The sequence below is a fragment of the Hemiscyllium ocellatum genome, chromosome 21, assembly GCF_020745735.1.
Source record: "Hemiscyllium ocellatum isolate sHemOce1 chromosome 21, sHemOce1.pat.X.cur, whole genome shotgun sequence".
NCBI classification, from domain to species: Eukaryota; Metazoa; Chordata; class Chondrichthyes; order Orectolobiformes; family Hemiscylliidae; genus Hemiscyllium; species Hemiscyllium ocellatum.
Genome location: NC_083421.1, coordinates 56281971 through 56301834, shown reverse-complemented (window position 1 = coordinate 56301834; position 19864 = coordinate 56281971). Strand labels below are relative to the sequence as shown.

The window sequence follows — 19864 nt, the reverse complement described above, 5'->3', positions numbered from 1 at the left end:
GTTGACGACACCACCAATGTAGGTCTACTCTCAGACAATGACAAGACAGAATACAGGGAAGCGACTAAGTGCTTAGCAGCATGGTGAAAAGACAACAACCCCTCCATCAATGTCAGCAAAACCAAGGAGCAGAGTGGAGGGCACACCCTTGTTTGCATCAATGGCGCTGAGGTGGAGATGGTTGACAGCTTCAAGTTCCTAGGAGTGATGATCACCAACAACCTAACCTGGACCACCCATGTCGACATGACGGTCAAGGAAGCACAACAATACCTCTATCTCCTCAAGAAGTTAAGGAAATTCAGCATGTTCACAAGGAATGACTCTTATCAATTTTTATGGATGCACTGTAGAAAACAACCTAATGGATTTATTACAGCGTGGTACAGCAATTGCTGTTCCCAAGACTGCAAGAGTGTCATGAACACAGACCAATCCATCAGGCAAACCAGCCCTCCATCCACTGACTCCGCCTATACTTCCTGCTACCTCGGGAAAGCAACCAACAGAATCAAACATCCCTCCCTCCTGGTTTTACTCAAGCTGCACCTTCTTCCGTTAGGCAGAAGATACAAAAGTTTGAATACATGTGTGAACAGATTCAAGAACACCTTCTTCCCCGCTATTACCAGACTTTTGAATGGACATCTCAAATGTTAATTGTGATCTCTCTCTCTGCGGCTGTAACACTGCACTCTGTTCTGCTCCCCTGATGCATTTTGTGTGGAATGATTTGCCTGTATAGCTCGCAAAATAACACTCTTCACTGTTTCTTGGACATTTGACAACAATAAATCAATCAAACAATTTTAATGCACTGATTTGTCGGCAGGTTTTCAAGTTGGGATCTGTGGATCTGTGAGCGTCAACGAGGTTATCATCCTAAAGATTGCAATTTCTGTAGACTAATTTCACCTGATTGACAATCCAGCCACCCACAAATCCAGAAAGAGAGGATGTCTTTAGGGTGGGGGATATCTGAATGCCTACCTGAACTGGGCTGTTACTGTTACTTTACATTTATCTTGCATACACCACATCAATCTTAATAGAGACAATACACCATATGTATATAACAGCAACAGTACACATCAAACTCTTTTTAAAATGTATGCAAAACATAAGGATAGCCAAACATCTCCAGTTGATCAGGTAGACAGTGGTCATGTTACTGGTAATCTAGGTAGGTCCAGGTAGGTTTTGTGGCACAGTGGGTCATGTCCCTACTTTTTTTTGTGTTTTTTTTTGTTTTCTTTTTCCTTTACCCCCTAACTGCGGTAGTGCTTATTTTTCCCCAGCACACATGTCGGTGTGTGCAGCTGTAGGAAAACCAACAGGTGTACAAACCTTTATGTCCCTACTCTGTATCCAGAAGCTCTGGGTTCAAGTCCCACTCTAGGACTTTATGGTCATGGCATGTGCATTCATGATGTGGTCAAACAGGATAATTATCAATCTGCAAATCCTCAGCTATGACTGATGGTAAGAGTGAGAGGGTCTCCTGGTCAGATAGAACTGTGTATTAACGCAATAGGCACCATGTGTTAAAAATGACTTTGTCACAGACTGTTCTCTAAAGTCGATCTTAACCTTGGTTCAGCCAATTAGAGGAATAAAATGTAAGTGAACATGGCAAATATGACAAGACTAACAACTTCAGCTACTGCTCCCTAATGGGAATCTTACGTGATTCTAGAATTATGATCTGCTATGAATATCCCAGCCTTGCCTGAAACAGCAGAGCCAAGCAACTTTTAAAGCAGAGAAACTCCCAAAAAAATCATTCCGTGACGTATCTTTTTTGGATTGCCTTCCTGCAAAGAGGCTGAAAGCTGTCATCTAAAAGGGAAATTTCAAGCTTCGCTCCAAGTTATCATGACTGAAATGTTGCAAAGGTGTTTTTTTTTCATAACTCACAAAGCAGTGACTTCCTAACAGATGCAGAGCATGCAATCTAAGGAAACTTTTAGGCAAGTGAGGAGTAATAAACAGAATGATATTGCAATGATTGAGGCCATTCAGCCTCTCATGCCTGAGTTGATTCCTTGAAAGAGCTATTCAACTAGCTTCACATCCCTGCATTTTCAGGCATATATTTAACTTTCCCTCACAGGTTATTGTGAAGTCTGCATCCACCATCCTTCCAGGCAGAATACACAAGATTTTGAGGCAAACTGAAACCTGTAGGTTTGGGGGTAAGTGAGAGGAAGCAATAAAGAAGCCCATAATTTTTTTTAAAACACAGCAATTTGGCTGCTCTTTTTAAAAAAATTTGGCTGTTCTTATGTTTGGTTAGTTGGTACAGAAAGTCCTAAAGATTTTGTGTGCATATTTGCTGTAAAAACTGAGTATCCTTCAAACACTTGGACTTACATAACACGGGGTGTACAACACGGAAGTGGGCCATTTGATTTGCCTGGTCTATGCTGGCATTTTATGAACTGCAACAGCCTTCACCTTATGATTGTCAGTTAATCCCTTAACCACATCCTTCACCTTACCCTGTAGGTACTTCTACCTGGTCTCCCCTTAAAGGTATTTACTAATTAACTGGTCAGAGATATTTCTTACATATCTCTGGAGCAACTGGGACTTGAACCCAGGCCTCTTGATCCAGAGGTAGAGGGACACTATTCCTGTGCTACTCTTCAAGTTTGTTAACATTTCAGCCTGTTTTCATGTGAAAGTGGAACAGAGCTCCCTCCTGAAGTGCAACTATACTGTTGTCCACAACTGCTCCTTATAAGACGGAGTTCCACATTCTAAATTTATAACCTGACCTGAAACATTGATTCTATTTTTCTTTCTCTCTCATCCGTGCTGTAAGACCTGCTGAGTTTCTCCAGCACCATCTGTTTATATTTCAGATCTCCAGAAACCACAGCAGTTTGCTTTAATCCACAACCTAACCACCCAATGGATCAAGTACTTACTCCTGAATTCACTGTTAAATGCATTGATTTAGATTAGATTCCCTACAGTATGGAAACAGACCCTTCCGTCCAACAAGTCCACACCGACCCTCCGATGGGTAACCACCCAGACCCATTCCCTGACCCGACATTAACCCTGACTAATGCACCTAACACAACAGGCAATTTTGAAAGGCCAATTCACCTAACCTGCACATCTTTGGACTGTGGGAGGAAACCAGAACACCCGGAGGAAACCCATGGCAGGCACAGGGAGAATGTGCAAATTCCACACAGACAGTCACCCGAGGCCAGAATCGAACCTGGGTCCCTGGCACTGTGAGGCAGCAATGCTAACCACTGAGCCACAGTGCCGCCCACTCTGATGACCATATTGCATGGATGATCTTTTGTCTCTCCCAAGACTGGTAAGTAACACTATCTTACTTTTCCATGTGAAATCCTTCAAATATTTTCTAAGCCATCTATTCAGGGATGTTATTGCAAACCCTGGAGCAGTTTGGATTTGAACCCAGATCTCCTAGCTCAGTGATTTGAACATTACCACTACACCACATGAGCCCTGTCAAATCTTTCATTAACAATATTTTTAATTACCCCATTCAGCATTGTTATTACATACCTCTGGAGCAGGTGGGACTTGAATCTTGGTCTCCTGGCTCAGAGGTGGGGACACTACCACAAGAGCCCTGTTGCAAACTTTAGTTTAGTCCAAACTATAACTTTTCCTATATTCCTGTTCAGAAGTCAACAACCACTGGGGAACAAGCCAGCTAATTTGTTTAATAGATATTTCCCTAATTAACCAGTTTGAAGATGTTATTACGCACTTCTGGTACAAATGGGATTGAAACCCAGGTCAAAGAATCACAGTCATAGAGATGTACAGCACAGAGACAGACCCTTCGGTCCAACTCATCCATGCCAACCAGATATCGGAAATTAGTCTAGTCCCATTTGCCAGCACTTGGCCCATATCCCTCCAAACCCTTCATATCCATATACCCATCCAGATGCCTTTTAAATGTTGTAATCGTACAATCAAGAAAGAACCCACTCTACTCGTTATTGTAGATTTACAGCACGGCTGCACTTAAAATCAATTCACTTATCTGTTCCTGTGCTGCGAGCTCTCCCGCACAGGTTCCTCCAAGGTCAGCCGTGAATTTTGCTGTTTGTTAAGTTTTCCTAGATGCACTCCCCTGGCTCAGAGGCAGGGACACTACCACTCCACTACAAGAGCCCTGCCCAACCCTTCAGTGGATTAAACATCATTAGATCCACGAATATAAATCAGATATAGATGATTTACTCGGCCATTGCTGATGATCTGGAAGCCAGGGTTAGGTTGACCATGTCCTGTTCCTGGGATGAGCTTGAAGTTGCTGCCCCTCTGAGTTTGGCCGGTTGCCCCTGGTTACGGGGGAGGGGGCGGGGCCTTTTGTGCAAACTCTCGCGAGAGCTCCCGGCGGGCCATCCAAGATGGCGGCGTCCGTCAGTGAGCTGCTGCGGGAGATCGCCGAGCTGGAGGAGCCGCTGGAGGAACTGCGGAGCCTCAAGACCGCCGTCTACTCGCTGCCTCTCACTGCCCTGCGCGACCTGGCTGTTGGCCTGCGCTTCGGGGTCTTGTTCGCTCTGATCGACAACAGCGACGACAGGCGAGTGTCGGCTGTAGGAGGTGGGGCCGGGGCCGGGGCCGGGGCCAGGGCCAGTCTGGAGAGGGAGAGGGAGAGGGAGAGGGGAGAGGGGAGAGGGGAGAGGGGAGAGGGATAATAGAGTGAAGGGGAAAGGATTGGGATGAGGGAAGGAATGGGGGGATGGGGGAGGGAAAGGGATAGGGGGGATGGGGGAGGGAAAGGGATAGGGGGGATGGGGGAGGGAAAGGGATAGAGGTGAGGGGGGGAAGGGAAAGGGATAGAGGTGAGGGAGGGGAGGGAAGGGAAGGGATGGGGTAATAGAGTGAAGAAGAAGGGATAGCAATGAGGGAAGGGGATGGGATAGTGATAGGGGTGAGGGAGTGAAGGGGAAGGGAATGGGATGAGGAAAGGGAGAATGGGGATGGGATATGGATAGGGACAAGGGAGGGAAGGGATAGGGGTAATAGATGGAAGGGGAATGGGGATGGGATATGGATAGGGATGAGAGAGGGAAGGGATAGGGGTAGGGGTAATAGAGGGAAGGGGGAATGGGGATGAGATATGGATAGGGAAAAGGGATAGGGGTAGGGGTAATAGAGTGAAGGGGAAGGGATTGGGATGAGGGAAGGGGACGGGATAGTGATAGGGGTGAGGGAGTGAAGGGAAAGGGGTGAGGGAGGTGGTGGTGGTGAGTTGAGATCAAGGGAAGATGAGACCAAGGGGATCAAAGGAGAAGGGTTTGTGAAAGGGGGGGGGGTGAGGTGGGTGGGAGAGAGAAGATTGCAGATCACAGGCAGTGAGGAGTGCAGTTTGTTGGATATAGGAATGTATTGGAGATGTCGGGGACAGAGGTGAAGTTGAGGAAGAAAGATGGGAGCTTGGGAATTTATATTATTTTAATCAACCTATTTGAACATGTTATGATCCTACCTATGGGGCAAATGACACCTTCTGAACCAGTGTGGCCACTACTCTTATACTGAAAGCACTCAATGAGGAGAGTTCATAAATTAAATAACAACTGAAAGAACTGCAGATGCTGTAAATCAGAAACAAAAGTAAAAATTGTTAGAAAAACTCAGTTGTCTGGCAGCATCTGTGAAGAGAAATCAAAATTAATGTTTTTGGTCTGGTGATCCTTCCTCAGAATCGCAGTTTATATACTGACCAATTTGTGACCAACGTGTTCTCAATTTGCAGACTAATTTTGCTATTTTGTATTGTTGTGATCACCTCTCTCTGGAGACGGTGCTCACAACAGGTGTTCAGATAACTGGTAGTTTTTTCCAAGTTTATCTTAAATGTTGAACTTGCATAGCAAGTGCGTAGTATATGCAACATAAAGCACAACTGAAGGGACAAGGCATTTACAAGCTGGCAGAATGGTGTGGGTGGTATTTAATATGTAAGACAGTAAATGGGTGTTTTTGAGATTTGGCTATGTAAGTTGTAATCAATTCCAGCAGCAGCAATTAGATGTGAGAGACCCATGGTGCAATGTGTGAAGATGTCTTTGTGACCTTGTTAGTGCTTGTTCTGCCAGCAAAATAACTGAAGTCAATTATTGCCTGTTTATACTGTAAGCTTCAGGCCTGTTGATTCAGACATAACTGCATTTGTAATTTAAAATTAATCTTTATTCATGGGCTTTGAATATGCCAGCAAACAGCAATGTAATTATAGCAGTGAAAGGATATTACACTCCCTAACTGCTGTAGACAATTAAACAAAAAATAATTCATGGAATGTGGATGTCACTGGTTGGGCTAACATTTATTACCTTCCCTCGTTGCCCTTGAGAAGGTGGGGGTGAGCTGCCTTGTTGAAGTGCTGCAGCCCATTTGATGCAGGTGGACTCTCAATGCTATGAGAGGGTTCCAGAATAGTGGCTCAATGATGTGGAAGAAATGGGGGTGTGGTGGTGGAACTACACCTATGTCCATCTAGATGGGAGTCATAGTCATAGAGTCAAAGATGCACAGCACAGAAACAGGCCCTTCAGTCCATCATGTACATGTCAAGCAGATATCCCAACCCAATCTAGTCCCACCTGCCAGCACCTGGCCCATATCTCTCCAAACCCTTCCTATTCATATATCCATCCAATGTTGTAACAGTCTGCTTGCTCAGGTCCGTGATTTGAACTGGTTTAAACAGATTGAATAGATTTGGGGGTATGAAAAATCCCAGGAGATTTAAGCACTTGTAAGTTAGTGTCTTAGATCTTTAAATAAAATGTGGATGAGACAAACTTTGTTTAATTTTGGTGACTTGTGGTTGATTAAATTAAAAGTGAGAGAAATGGCTCTTAAAATTGCTAAAGAGGTTCTGGGATTTGAAGATGTTTCTCAAATTTGCCAAGAAAGTTTAGAAGGAAAGAAAAAGGCCATGCTTTTAGAATTAGCAAATAAATTAGATTTGGGTTTAACTAAGGACCAAAAATAAACCTGAAATTGTAAGGGAGTTACTCAAACACTTGCATGTGTCGGAGAAACAGACAAGTGCAGTAGAAGTAGAAAAACATAAATTACAATTGACGAAAATGGAGTTAGAAGATAAAGAGAGAGGGAGGAAAAAGAGAGAAGGTTCTTGGCTGAGCAAAGGGAGAGAAGAAAGGGAAAGACAAAAATAGAGAATTTGAAGTTGAGAATTTGCAACTTAGTCAGCAAAGTCAAGTTGACAGGATGGAGATTAAAAGAGAAATAGGGATAGGTATTATATATAATCTGCCACATTTTGATGAGAAAGATGTTGAAGCCTTCTTTATTTCATTTGAAAAATAGGCAGATGGAGTGGTTTGAGAATTTATGGGTAATGCTAGTTCAGACTAAACTGATAGTGTGGCAAATAGGTCTGCCTGTCAGATGAGTGGTCAAGTGATTATGTAGAGGTTAAACAGGCTATTTTAAGGGCATATAAATCATATAGATAGCGGTTCAGAAAAACAGAGGATGAGCCAAGTCAGACTTGTATTGAGTTGGAAAGAATGAAACATAGTCATTTTGATCAATGGGTGCGTACTTGGAAAATAGATAGCAAATTTGAGGCTCTAAGAGAGAGAATTCTGCTGGAGGAGTTTAAAAACTCACTTCAAGAGATGGTAAGAATTCAGGTGGAGGAAAGAAAGTTCAGGAAGTGAGAAGGGCAGCAGAATTAGCAGAAGAGTACATGTCGGTGTACTTCCGGCCAGAATTTCGTCCTGAGAGGGATAGAAATTGGGAGAAGGGGGGATCCTACACTACAAAACCAAGAGTAGAGAGCACTGGTAAGAATTTACCACAGGTTGAAGAAGCCCAAATGGGTGGACAGGAGGTGAAAGGCCTCTGGTCTTTTCACTGTAATGCATTGAGACAGAGAAAATGACAGTGCGTGTGGTTTCAGAAGGGCACTGGGCAAAGGTGTTTTCACTGCCAGAAGGTGGGGCATGTAAAGTCACAGTTAAAGGCAAAGATGGGGAAAGATGTCGTAAAGGAAGCTAAGCAAGTGGCATTGGAAAGGAGACCCCAATAAGAGCTGAGGAGCTGCAAAAGAGTGCACAGCCTAGGCAGGGGCTGGGTATGGAGTTAGTACCTGATTTCTACAAAGAATTTGCCTCTGTGGGTAAAGTTTACTCAGAAAGAACAGGGGGAGAAGGACAAGAAGTTATAATTTTGAGAGATACAGGATTAAGCCAGTCGTTAACAGTAAGGGATGAGCGAATATGCACTCTTTCTGATCTGTTACCTGCAAGTGAGGTAACTTGTGGGATAGATGGACAGAAATTTAGCATTTCCTGATGTAAGGTCCGGTTGGAGTGCCAACTCAAGACTGGGGATGTCACAGTGGGAATGATTGACAGAGTGTCAGTTCCAGGAATTCAGTTTGATCTTGGGAATGATTTGGCAGGATCCAAGGTGGGAGTGACACCCCTTGTTGTGGAGAAGCCCAAGGAAGACCAAGAAACTCAGGAGTTAAAACAGAAATATCCTGGTATTTTCCCCAGACTGTATGGTAATCAGATTGCATTATCATACGTCACAGCACGAAGCAGAATGTAAAGAGACAGATGAATGGGTTGAGGTTCAGTTAGCGGATACCCTGTTTGACGTAATGGAAAAACTTGAACAAGGGGAGGGTCAGACAGAAGGCAGAGAATATTCTAGAGGGTTATTACCTAAAAGACAGAATTGTAAGTCGGAAATGGAGATCACGGTAGGTTAGTGCAGAGGAGAAATGGGCCGAAGTGCACCAGATTGTGTTGCCAGCAGCATACAGACAGGAAGTGTTACGGTAGCACATGAACTACCTGTAGGAGGTCACCTAGGGGTACAAAAACATTTTTTTATTGGCCTGGAATGTACAACGATATGGTGAACTTTTGCCATACGTCTCATACATGCCAAATGGTAGGTAAGCTACAGGCGATAATAAAACCAGCACTTTTGCTGCCAATTCCCACATTTAAAGAACTTTTCACATGGTATTTAATTGATTGTGTAGATCCCCTCCCAAGAACTAAAAGTGTTAACCAGTACTTGTTAATCGTAATGGATGTGTCTACCAGATTTCCGGAGGCAATTCCATTATGGAATAACAAAGCAAAAAGTGTAGTAGAGGAGTTAGTAGCTTTCTTCACACAGTATGGGCTACTCGGAGAAATTCAGTCAGACCAAGAGTCAAAATTTTACTACTAGGCTGTTTGAGGAGGTTATGGATAGCTTCGGTATACAGCATTTAAATCCAGTGTGTATCATCCTGAATCCCATGGAGCTTTAGAAAGGTGGCATCAGACCTTGAAGACCATGTTGAGAACATACTGTTAGGATTACCCAAATGGTTGGGATAAAGGTTTCCTATTTGTATTGTTTGACATTAGAGATGCCCCAAATGAATCTACCCTGTTCACTTCCTTTGAGTTAATGAAGTGAGAGGCCCTTTGAAATTAATTAAAGAAAAATTGACAGGACCAAAGTCGGAGATCTCTCACTTTAGATTATGTCCCGGAGGTGAGGGAGAGATTAAATAGAATAGGTGAGTTAACTAAACAGTACCTAAAGAGGGCATAATGTAGAATGAAGCAGGTGGCAGATAAAAGCTCTGAGACTCCGATGTTTTCCCAAGAGGATGACATGTTAGGACTGTTACCAGTGATTGGAGATCCCTTCAAAGCCAGGTTTAGTGGTTCCTATCAAATTGAGAAAAAGAGTCAGGTGAACTATCTAGTAAAGTTGGCAAATAGGAAAAATGAAGGAGTTGAGTATGTCACATGAACATATACTAAAGAGAAAGAATTGGAGAAACAGGTGTTAGTTACTGCCCCACAGAGTGAGGAATCAAATCCAGATAATGTGGATTTTGATGTGCCTCAAAATAGATCAAAAAATGAAGTCCTTGAGGAGTGGGCTAGATTAGGAAGCTACCTGTCTCACGAGCATAGAATGCAGCTGAAAAATTTGTTACTGTGGTATTAGGACACATGTGAGAATCAGATGGGGAGGACTAATGTTATTGTACATAAAGTAGACATAGGAAATACTGCTCCGATAAAACAACACCCCTATCGGCTAAATCCTTTCAAAGACAGACAGGTCCAGATGGAGGTGGAGGTCACGCTTGACGAGGACATTACTGAATCAAGCCAGAGCGAGTGGAGTTCACCGATCATCTTAGTTCCCAAACCGGATGGGACTCGATGATTCTGCATGGATTATCGGAAGGTCAACGCTGTTACAAAATCGGACTCCCATCCAATCCCTAGATTGGAGGACTATATCGAGAAAGTTGGACAAGCCAGTTACATCACCAAGTTGGACTTAAAGGTACCTGCCAGTAACCCCACATTATCAGAGTCAGCGAAAGAAATTTCTGCAATTATAACTCCAAATGGGCTATATCAGTTTAAAGTGATGCCCTTTGGAATGAAGAACGCATCCGCCACATTCCAAAGACTCTCGAACAGAGTTGTGGCTGGGTTAACAAACTGAAGTCTTTTTGGATGATGTAGTGATCTCTGTTAAGTCCTGGAAAGATCACATGTTACAGTTGGCAGAGCTGTTTGAATGACTATGTGAAGCAAAACTGCTGATTAAATAAAACAGAATTTGCATAAGCAGAGGTGACATAACGTCGGTCAGGGAAGGTTGACCCCACGGGATGCAATGACGAAGGCCATCGAGGAATTTCCATGACCAACCTCAAAGAAAGAGTTGCTTTGATTCTTAGGACTCAGCGGATTCTATCGGGAGTTTATTAGATTAGATTCCCTACAGTGTGGAAACAGGCCCTTCAGCCCAACTAGTCCACACTGACCCTCTGAAGAGTATCCCTCCTTGACCCATTCCCCCTAACTAACGCACCTAACACTACGAGTAATTTAGCATGGCCAATTCACCTGACCCGCACATCTTTGGACTGTGGGAGGAAACCAGAGCGCCCAGAGGAAACCCACATAGACATGGGGAGAATGTGCAAACTCCACACGCAGTTACCCGAGGCTGGAATCGAACCGGGTCCCTAGTGCTGTGAGGCAGCAGTGCTAACCACTGAGCCACCATGCCACTCCAAACTTCAAATTTCAAACTTCAGCAGTGTAGTGGCACCGTTAACCATTTTTCTGAAGAAGAACACAAAGTTTCAGTGGACAGAACCATGCCAGGAGGCATTCGACCATTTGAAATCGATATTAACCTCCAAACCAGTTTTAGCTGCACCAAACTTTTCAAAACCTTTTAAAGTCACTATCGATGCTAGTGATATAGGAGTTGGAGCTGTACTCCTGCAGGACGATGAGGATGGGATTGAACTGCCAGCTGTTGATCTTCTTTGAAAAGTAACCATCCACCAGATGAAATTCTCCACGGTTGATTAAAGTTTGGTACTGGCCTTACAACATTTTAATGTGTATATCATGAACAATGTGTCAGAGTCAGTTGTGTACACTGACCACAATCTGCTTACATTCTTAGAACATTTTAAAGACAATAATATGAACTATTTAGTTAGTCTTATATTAGAGTTTTAAATTAAAAATCATACATGTTGCGGGTCAGAAGAATGTCATTGCAGATGTGTTATCGCAGATTTAACTGAGTTTAGATGAAATTTGTCTTTAAATAATCTTATACAGATATATGGGAAGTAGTTAAGGTGAACTTAGTTATCTGTATGTTAGGGTAATGTGTTTAAAAAGTCTTTTCATTATGATAGTTCATTTTTTCTTAAGGAGGGGGAGGTGTTATGAAGATGTGGGTGAACTTTGAGAGTAAAATCTAGCAGTGACAGCACCAAGTGCTCTCAATAAGACACAATGTAACATGTGCTCCAGCTACTGGTTGCCTGTTAACGACAAAAACAGATTCGAGTTAGGCCAATCAGTTTAAATTTTACCCTGAAAAATACCAAATTCCAATCAAGTTTGAATTGAGTATATTGACAATCTTGAAAGCCAATGACACAATCCCATGCTTTGGGATATAAGACTGGGGAAAATTGAACAGTTGGGAGGAGAACTGCCACCATGCCAACAGCCATAGATTGCTAGTCAGAACTGAGAGGTACCTGTCTAGAGAAGTAGTTTCCCCAGAGAAAAACCTCAACACCGAACAGCCAGTCTAACAACGAAGATAAAGAGAAGATTCGACTGCTGGCTGGTTTTAAAATTTTAGTTTTTCTGTAAATCTTAATTGGGAGTTTTATCGGACTAGTATTATAAGAGGGGAAGGTAAAAGATAGAGGAAGGAGTTATGCATAATTGTTAGTTATTATTCTGTTATACTTTTAGAAATGAAGTTGTTAACTTTACTTCAAATAGTTCTTGGCCACTTGAATATTTACAGCTTGCTGCACGGGATAAACCTTTTCTGTGTTGTTGGTTTTAAATTAAGCAGGAGGATTTACCTCGTGTCGTTACAGTGGTGCCATTGAATGTCCAAGAGCAAACATTCAATTCTCTCTTATTGGAGATGGTCAGTGCCTGGCATTTATATGGCACAAATGTTACTTGTTTATTTCAGCCCAAGCCTGGAAGTTGTCTAGGCCTTGCTGCATTTGAAAATGACCTGCTTCAGTTTGGAGGAGTAGCACATAGTGCTGAGCATTGTGCATTTAGTGAGCATTCCCACTTCTGACCTTAGGGAAGGTCATTGATGAAGCAGTTGAAGATGGTTGGCTCCATTCCTGCAACCATATTCCTGTGTGCCAGATATAACACCAGGCAGAGGAGAAATTTCCACCTGTTTTCCATTAACTCTGGTTTTGCTGGTTATTTTGTAAGTCTGATGCCAAGGACAGTCACTCTCGCCTCATCTTTAGAATTCCAATTAACTTTATCCATGTTTCAGCCAAGGCTGAAATAAGGCCAGGAGCTGAATGGGCTTAGAGGTACCCAAACTGTGCATAGGTATGCTTTTACTGTTAAATAAGTGATGCTTGAAAGAATAGATCAGAACCCCTACAGTATGGAAACAGGCCCTTCGGCCCAACAAGTCAACAACACTGAGCCTCCAAGTAGTAATCCATCGAGACCCATTCCTTCTGTCCTATATATATACCCCTGACTACACATTCCTGAACAATATGGGCAATTTAGCATAGCTAATTCACCTAACCTGTGCATCTTTGGACTATGGGAGGAAACCAGAGCACCCGGAGGAAACCCACTTAGACACTCAAAGAATGTGAAAACTCTACATAGACAGTCGCCCGAGGCTGGAATTGAACCCAGGTCCCTGGCGCTGTGAGGCAGCAGCGCTATCCACTGAACCACCGTGCCTCCCAAAGCACTGTTGATGACCCCTTCCATCATTTTACTGATGATGGAGAGTAGACTGTTGGGGTGGTAATTGACTGGGTTAGATTTGTTTTGTTTTTCTTATGTACAGGGCATATGAGTAATTTTCCACATTGCTGGGTGGATGCCAGTACTGTAGCTGTACTGAAACATCTTAGCCAGAAGCATGCAAGTTCTGAAGCATGAATCCTTTGTACTATTGCTGTATTGTTGGCGCGACCCATCCACTTTGCAGCATTAGGGCCTCCAGCTGTTTCTTCATATCCTGAGGAATTAATCTAATTGACTGAAGACTGGTTTTTAGCAATGGCAAGACGAATCATCCATTTGGCACTTTTGACTGAAGATTGCTGCAAATGCTTCAGCTTTGACTTGTGCACTGATGTGTTGGGTTCTTCCATCATTGAGGATGAAGATATTTTTTGAAGCCTGTACCTCCAGTGAGTTGTTTAACTGTCCACCACTATTCACCACTGGGTGTGGGAGGACTCCAGAGTTTGGACCTGATCTGTTGGTTCTGGAATTGTTTTGCTCTATTTTATCACTTGTTGCTTATCCTGGCATGCATACAGTCCTGTGTGTAGCTTCACCAACATGGCACCTCTTTTTGGGTATGCCTACTGCTACTCCTGACATGTCCACCTGCACTCTGGTGTAGACCCCCTGGCTTAATTGTAATGGGAGAAAGGGCTATGTCGGGCCATAAATTTGCAGGTTGTGTTTGATGGCCCACAGCACCTCTTGTATGCCTAGTCCTCATTTACTAGGTCTATTCAAAGTCTATCATATTTAGCACAGAGATAGTGCTCCACAAAACAATGGAGGGCATTTTCAGTATGAAGATGAGACTCTCGATAAGGACTATGCAGTGATCACTCTTACTCATGCCGTCATGGATAGATATATCTGCGACAGGCAGATTAGTGTGAATGAGATCATTAGGTTCTGTTCGGTTCTACTGGTTCTTTACCACCTGCCACAGACTCAGTCGAGTAGTCCTTTTTCTTTAGGACTCAACCAACTCAATCAGTATTGCAGCTGCTGAGCCACTCTTCGTGGTGGACATTGTGTTTCCCCAACCACTGTCATCCTCACTGAGTGGTGATCAACATGGAGGAGTCAATATTCATCAGCCAAGCAGGTGGATGGATAGTACATGGTAAGCAGCAGAAGTCTTTCTCTCTGTGATGACGTGAGATTTCATGGGATGGGCGTCCATGTATGGACTCCAACTCGATTGCGACTTCTTCCTAACTTTTGCCCCACTGTGTGGCCATCTTCTGCTGGGACTGTCCTGCTGATGGGACAGACACACTCAGTGATGGCGAATGTTTAGTCTGGAGCATTGTGTGGAAGGCAAGATTTCACAGAATCTCTACAGTGTGAAAAGAAACCCTTCAAGCCATCAAGTTTGCGCTGACCCTCCTACCTAGACCAAGCCCCTTGGCCATCCCTGTAACCTGTGAGGCAGCAGTGCTATCCATAGAGTCACCATGCCACCTACAGTATGAGTATGACTGAAAGTTGAAATATGATTCCACGGATCTAACTCTTAGGCTGTTGCCTGAGTAGATTGTCAGGCAGCTCTCCCAATTTTGGTACTAGCCCCCAGGTATTAATGAGGAGAACTTGGCAGGGTCAACACAGTTAAGTTTGCTGTTGTTTTTGGTGTCTTAGTTGATGTCAGGTGGCCTGTCCAGTTTCATTCCTTTTTTTTGAGATCTCTGTGATTAGCTGTACCTAGAGGTTTTTTTTTCACTGGAGGTTTCATCCAACTTCTTGTTTGTTTCTCTTTTACACCGTTGCTGTGTACTGCAGTTCCCTCCTGGTCACCTTTTTACATGGACTTCATTATGCAACTCTGGTCTCGCTTGTTTGATACACTTCAGTCCTGGTAGTAAAAAAAAATCAATAACCATCGACTACCTGTCACCGAGAACCCCTTTCCACACCTTGAAAAAGACGTCTGCTTTTGGAAGCTATCCAGTTATTTCACATATTGATTGACTGCACGATATTGTGGTTTTAAACTAAATCATTTTACTAATCACAAAGATAAACTTTCACCCGGTTTTAATATGCTCAGTGGCCTTTTGATGAAGCATTGACATTATTATATTGTCAAGCTCCATCAGATTGATTCTTTCTATACTGGTTTCTTGCATTCATCTCGTGATCTTTTGAAAATATCTCTCAGTTGCAATTTGTGGAACCTTCCTGTCCATAATTAGCAGTAATATCTGCATAACAATAATTATACAACATTTCAGGTCATCTTACTATGAGCAATACTGTATAAAGGTCTTTATTCCAATTGCTTGTATCAGTTGGAGACTTCATTTGCTACAAATTTTAATCATTATATTTATTGTTTCCTGAGTTTACAAGTTTCTACTCAATTGTAAATCGTAGCTTGTTTTTAATGAATGCAATGATTTTGGAAAATTGACTTTAATTTATCGCATTTAATAATCTGTGCTGGGCATAAGAAACTCAGCTATATTTTGTAAAACACTCGGAATTTAACCCACCATCCATTGTGTGACCCAATCCTTAATGTCTTCTGGCCATTCGGGAACAGACAGTAAATACTTTCTTGTCACTACACCCAAATTCCAAGGGCACAGGAAGCTCAAAATGATTCTACTGGGCATATAATATTGTTGCATTTCCCAAAGATTTGTGCTTTTTTACCAGTCAACTTTCCACGCACATTGTCTGTCCAGTGCAATTTTTATTTTATCAAAATCCAATTATCCTCTTTGTTCAGGGAGCAGATTGATACATCTGTTGCGATTCTTGATCGACTTCTGCAAGCTTTGGATCCGGTCTACCTGGCTCAAAATTTCAGAGTGGAACTGCAAAAAGGACTTCAGCATTCAGATGATAATGTTAAAATCCTGGCAATATCCCAAGTAAGGTGGAAGTCTGATTTTTGTTTTTTTTTTGTTCAATTGCAACGACCCAAATCTGGTTATTGCCTGAGCTTTCAGCAACTTACACTTTTGGGCCTTCATTGCTTTTTGTTTTCCATTTCATAAAATGTCTGGTGAAATTAAAGTCAATATGCGCACCCGCAAACAATGACTGAAGACTTTGAATATAATACAATAAAAAACCATATTCGATGTTATTTCAGACAAATTAGTTTAATTCAGTCTAAAGTGATTTGTCATCATGCACTGAAATTAATGACAAAGGCAAATTTTCATATGTATTGAATTTTTCATGATATTCACCATGCAAACAAGCATTTTTGGAATTTATTTATTTGCTGGATATTGGTGTTACTGGCTGGACTCAACAAGCCTGTGCTGCCTTTCTACTAGACCTGAAAATACAAACATATAGATGATTAGAGTTGATATGGGCCCCGCCCTCCATGATTGATAATGGATATGTGAATGTATTTTTGTTTTTAGTGTCGTTTTTAGTGTCATTCCAAAAGTTTAACAACAATGCATTGAGCATTTTATGAAAATTTGCAGTTTGAAATGTGCTTAATGAAGAAGTCCACAAAGTCAGGGTAGTGTGCTATGGATGGCACAAACTAAATCTTGTTTCAAAGTTGAGGCGCAACTGCATGTTGACAAAATGTCTGTCTTTTTCAGTTATAATATTGTTCCTATTGGTCTCTTTACACTTAACTTTTTTCCAGATTGGACGAATTGTTGAAAATACAGACGCGGTGCCAATAATTCTCAGCTCGCCCGAGTTGCTCAAAGAGATGATTCATAGCATTGGTGGAAAGAAAATATCTGTTGCTAAAGAGGTGAGATACAAGCCAAGTGATTACTGAGGTACTCTGAAAGCCCTTTGGTGTCCTGCATTTCACCACAAGGGGCAGTGTTGTCTGCTGGCATGTTATATTGACAGCCTATGTCAAAAATACATTTTTTAACGAGACAAGCATGTTACTAATTCTTTGAAGTCATGGACATCTACAACATAGGAGGAAGTCATTCGGCCTATTTTGAGTCCTTATGGGGTATTTATTAAAGTAAATTCTGAATAAATCCAATACGGTATTGTCCTTCTGCACTCTGTAGTTTCCTATGCTAGTAAATGTTAACACACTGCAAAGTAATGATTTGGCCGAAACTGCTGAAGGAGATTTGGTAGGCAAGTTGACAATCAGGAGGTTGACATCTGAAGGTAAACCCACTTGAGCATTTTGTTGCAGCTGAATTAAAAGATCTGGGGACATTTTCAATAAATATAGGATCAATGATTTATCTTCACTGGTCACATATGAGACTAATCTTTCAAAGAATAATCCTGATTATTGCATTGCAACTTGACTGGTGCCAGTTGCATTTTTAATCAGTTTTTGTTTTATTTCCTGTTTCTGTTGGTACGTAATCTTTGAACTTTGTATGATAACAGAATGCTTCCATGGTGGACACTTGCCACTCCAATGGCTTTTCTACCCTTGCTCTGCTATGTCTTTACTGATGCCAAGTCCCATTCACTCATCAGTCCTGCCCTCATGGACAGGATGCATGGCTCCTAGTCGAGCAAATTCTAGATTTTAAAATTCACTTCCTTGTTTTCAAGGCCTTTCAGTACCTTATACCTCCCTAGCTTCAAGCTCTCCAGGCCCACAAACCTGAGGTACTTGCACTCATCCAACTCTGAACCTCGGAGTATCCTGTATTTTGAGTGCTTGTCATTGGTGGAACTCCAGAATTCCATCCTTAAACCTCCCCACCTCTTGTCAGACACTTTATGCAATCTAACTCTTTGACCATTCCTCCTCATATATGGATCCATGTCCAACTTTGTTACATAATGCTCCAGTGGAAGTGCCTTCAAATAATCATTACGTTAAAGTTACTGTGTAAACACATGCAAATATTTTTGGCATTATATGCACGCTTTTCTTGTCTTGGGTGATATTTTCTGCAACAATCAAGGGGACAAAAGACAAAAGTAATAAATTTATTGATATTTCTTTCTCACCAGGCAATCAAATCCCTTTCAAGAGTTTCCCAGAGTAAAGCTGGACTTGATGCATTATTTATGACCAACATGCTACAAGATTTGAAAGATGTCATGGCTACCAATGATGTGGTGCGATACAGGGTCTATGAGGTATAGTGCATTTACTAGAATTGTGTACCTTGTGTATTCTCCTTCCAATAATATTCATCACCACCTATATCTTTTTTTTTGTTTTTAAAAATATATATTCTTTTGATTTTTTCACAACTAATTTTGGACCCTTCAGCTTATAGTTGGTGCCAGTGGTTGTCTTTATTAAATAGCACACGTCACTTATTACTTTTCATCATTCATTGGTCATTTGTCTGTCAGTTCACTAGATGTGTACAGCTCCCTTTTTAGATTGTCATATATCAACACTCTGTTAAGTAGATGCAAAAAAAAAGTAGGTGATTTCTTAAAGTTTATTTTTGTTTGTAACTGGAGTTAAAACATTTCCTGAATGCTGATAACATTGACTTTCCAAGCTTGATAAGAGGACAGGGAGAGGACTTTATAGAGCTACCTTGAGAGATGTTCTCCGTGAACAAAAGCACTAGTGCAAGAATTCAAATTTAGCTAAGAAAAGTTAAAATACAGAGAACAAAAATCCTCATTCTGAGGATAATGAATGTGAAACAGTTGGAGTGGAAATGGAGGGTTTCAAAAGTGATACGTTCAAAATAAATTCAGTCAAGATCAGTGAAAGAAGCAGGCTCGATGGATGGAAATGGTTTTGCTGCATATTTCTGTATATCACACCCTCATGTTTAAATACTGCAGAAGCTTTGCTCCTTCCAGTTTCTGTGACTACCTGTGTTCTTCCAACTCTCTTATCTCCCACTTCCTCTGCTGCATCGTAACCTGTAGGCTGGAATTCTCTCACATCAGACATATCTTAAATCTAGCTCTTCATCTAAATTTTTGGCCCCTGCATAATGCTCCTCGTTTGATTTAACATTGATTTTTGACTGATTTTGCTTCTGTTGAGGGCCTTATTTCTAAATCTTGTAGTATAGGTTCTTGCAATAGTCAGAACAAGTAGGGACATTCTTTGTTTGCACTTTCTGCCTGTAACATTGTAAGCAATATAAAGAGGTGAATTTGGAACAATGCTTCAGTGTGGCAGAATGTCAGAGGTTCCAACTAGTGCTCACAACCTTTGGATTGAAGGGAGCTTCTGCATTGGTTGGTGTCACAGGTGCATACAGTTTAGTGCAGATAAAAATACCTTTGCTTTCGTAATGCCCCTCTTGTTGTGATCTTGCATCTAAAATGATTTGAGTCTTCTGTTTGTCAAAGTTTTCTGTTCAATCTTGCAAAAGAAACTATTGGCTATATTGCAGCTGTTCGCATGCAGATTTTTGGCGTTTTCCTTTTTTTTTAAGCTGTTCCATGGGATGTGGATGTCCCTGACATCAGTGCTTTTTGTTGCAAGTCCCTAAGTGAACTGACAGACTTAGTCATAACGATGTACGGCATGGAAACAGACCCTTCGGTCCAACTTGTCCATGCTGACTAGATGTCCCAACCCAATCTAGTTC

General features: G+C 41.9%; 1 protein-coding gene across 2 annotated transcripts in view; it reads left to right on the top strand.

Annotated features, from left to right (window-relative positions):
* Window positions 1–4400: 4400 nt before the first annotated feature.
* The window catches only part of psmd5 (proteasome 26S subunit, non-ATPase 5), a 35579-nt gene continuing 20115 nt past the window's right edge, over window positions 4401–19864 (top strand). For both annotated transcript variants that reach the window (XM_060841119.1, XM_060841118.1), the window contains exons 1-4: window positions 4401–4591; window positions 16108–16252; window positions 16996–17109; window positions 18303–18431. In XM_060841119.1, coding sequence (XP_060697102.1) covers window positions 4416–4591; window positions 16108–16252; window positions 16996–17109; window positions 18303–18431 — 564 coding nt within the window. In that variant the 5' untranslated portion in view covers window positions 4401–4415. The remainder of the gene's footprint in view (window positions 4592–16107; window positions 16253–16995; window positions 17110–18302; window positions 18432–19864) is intronic.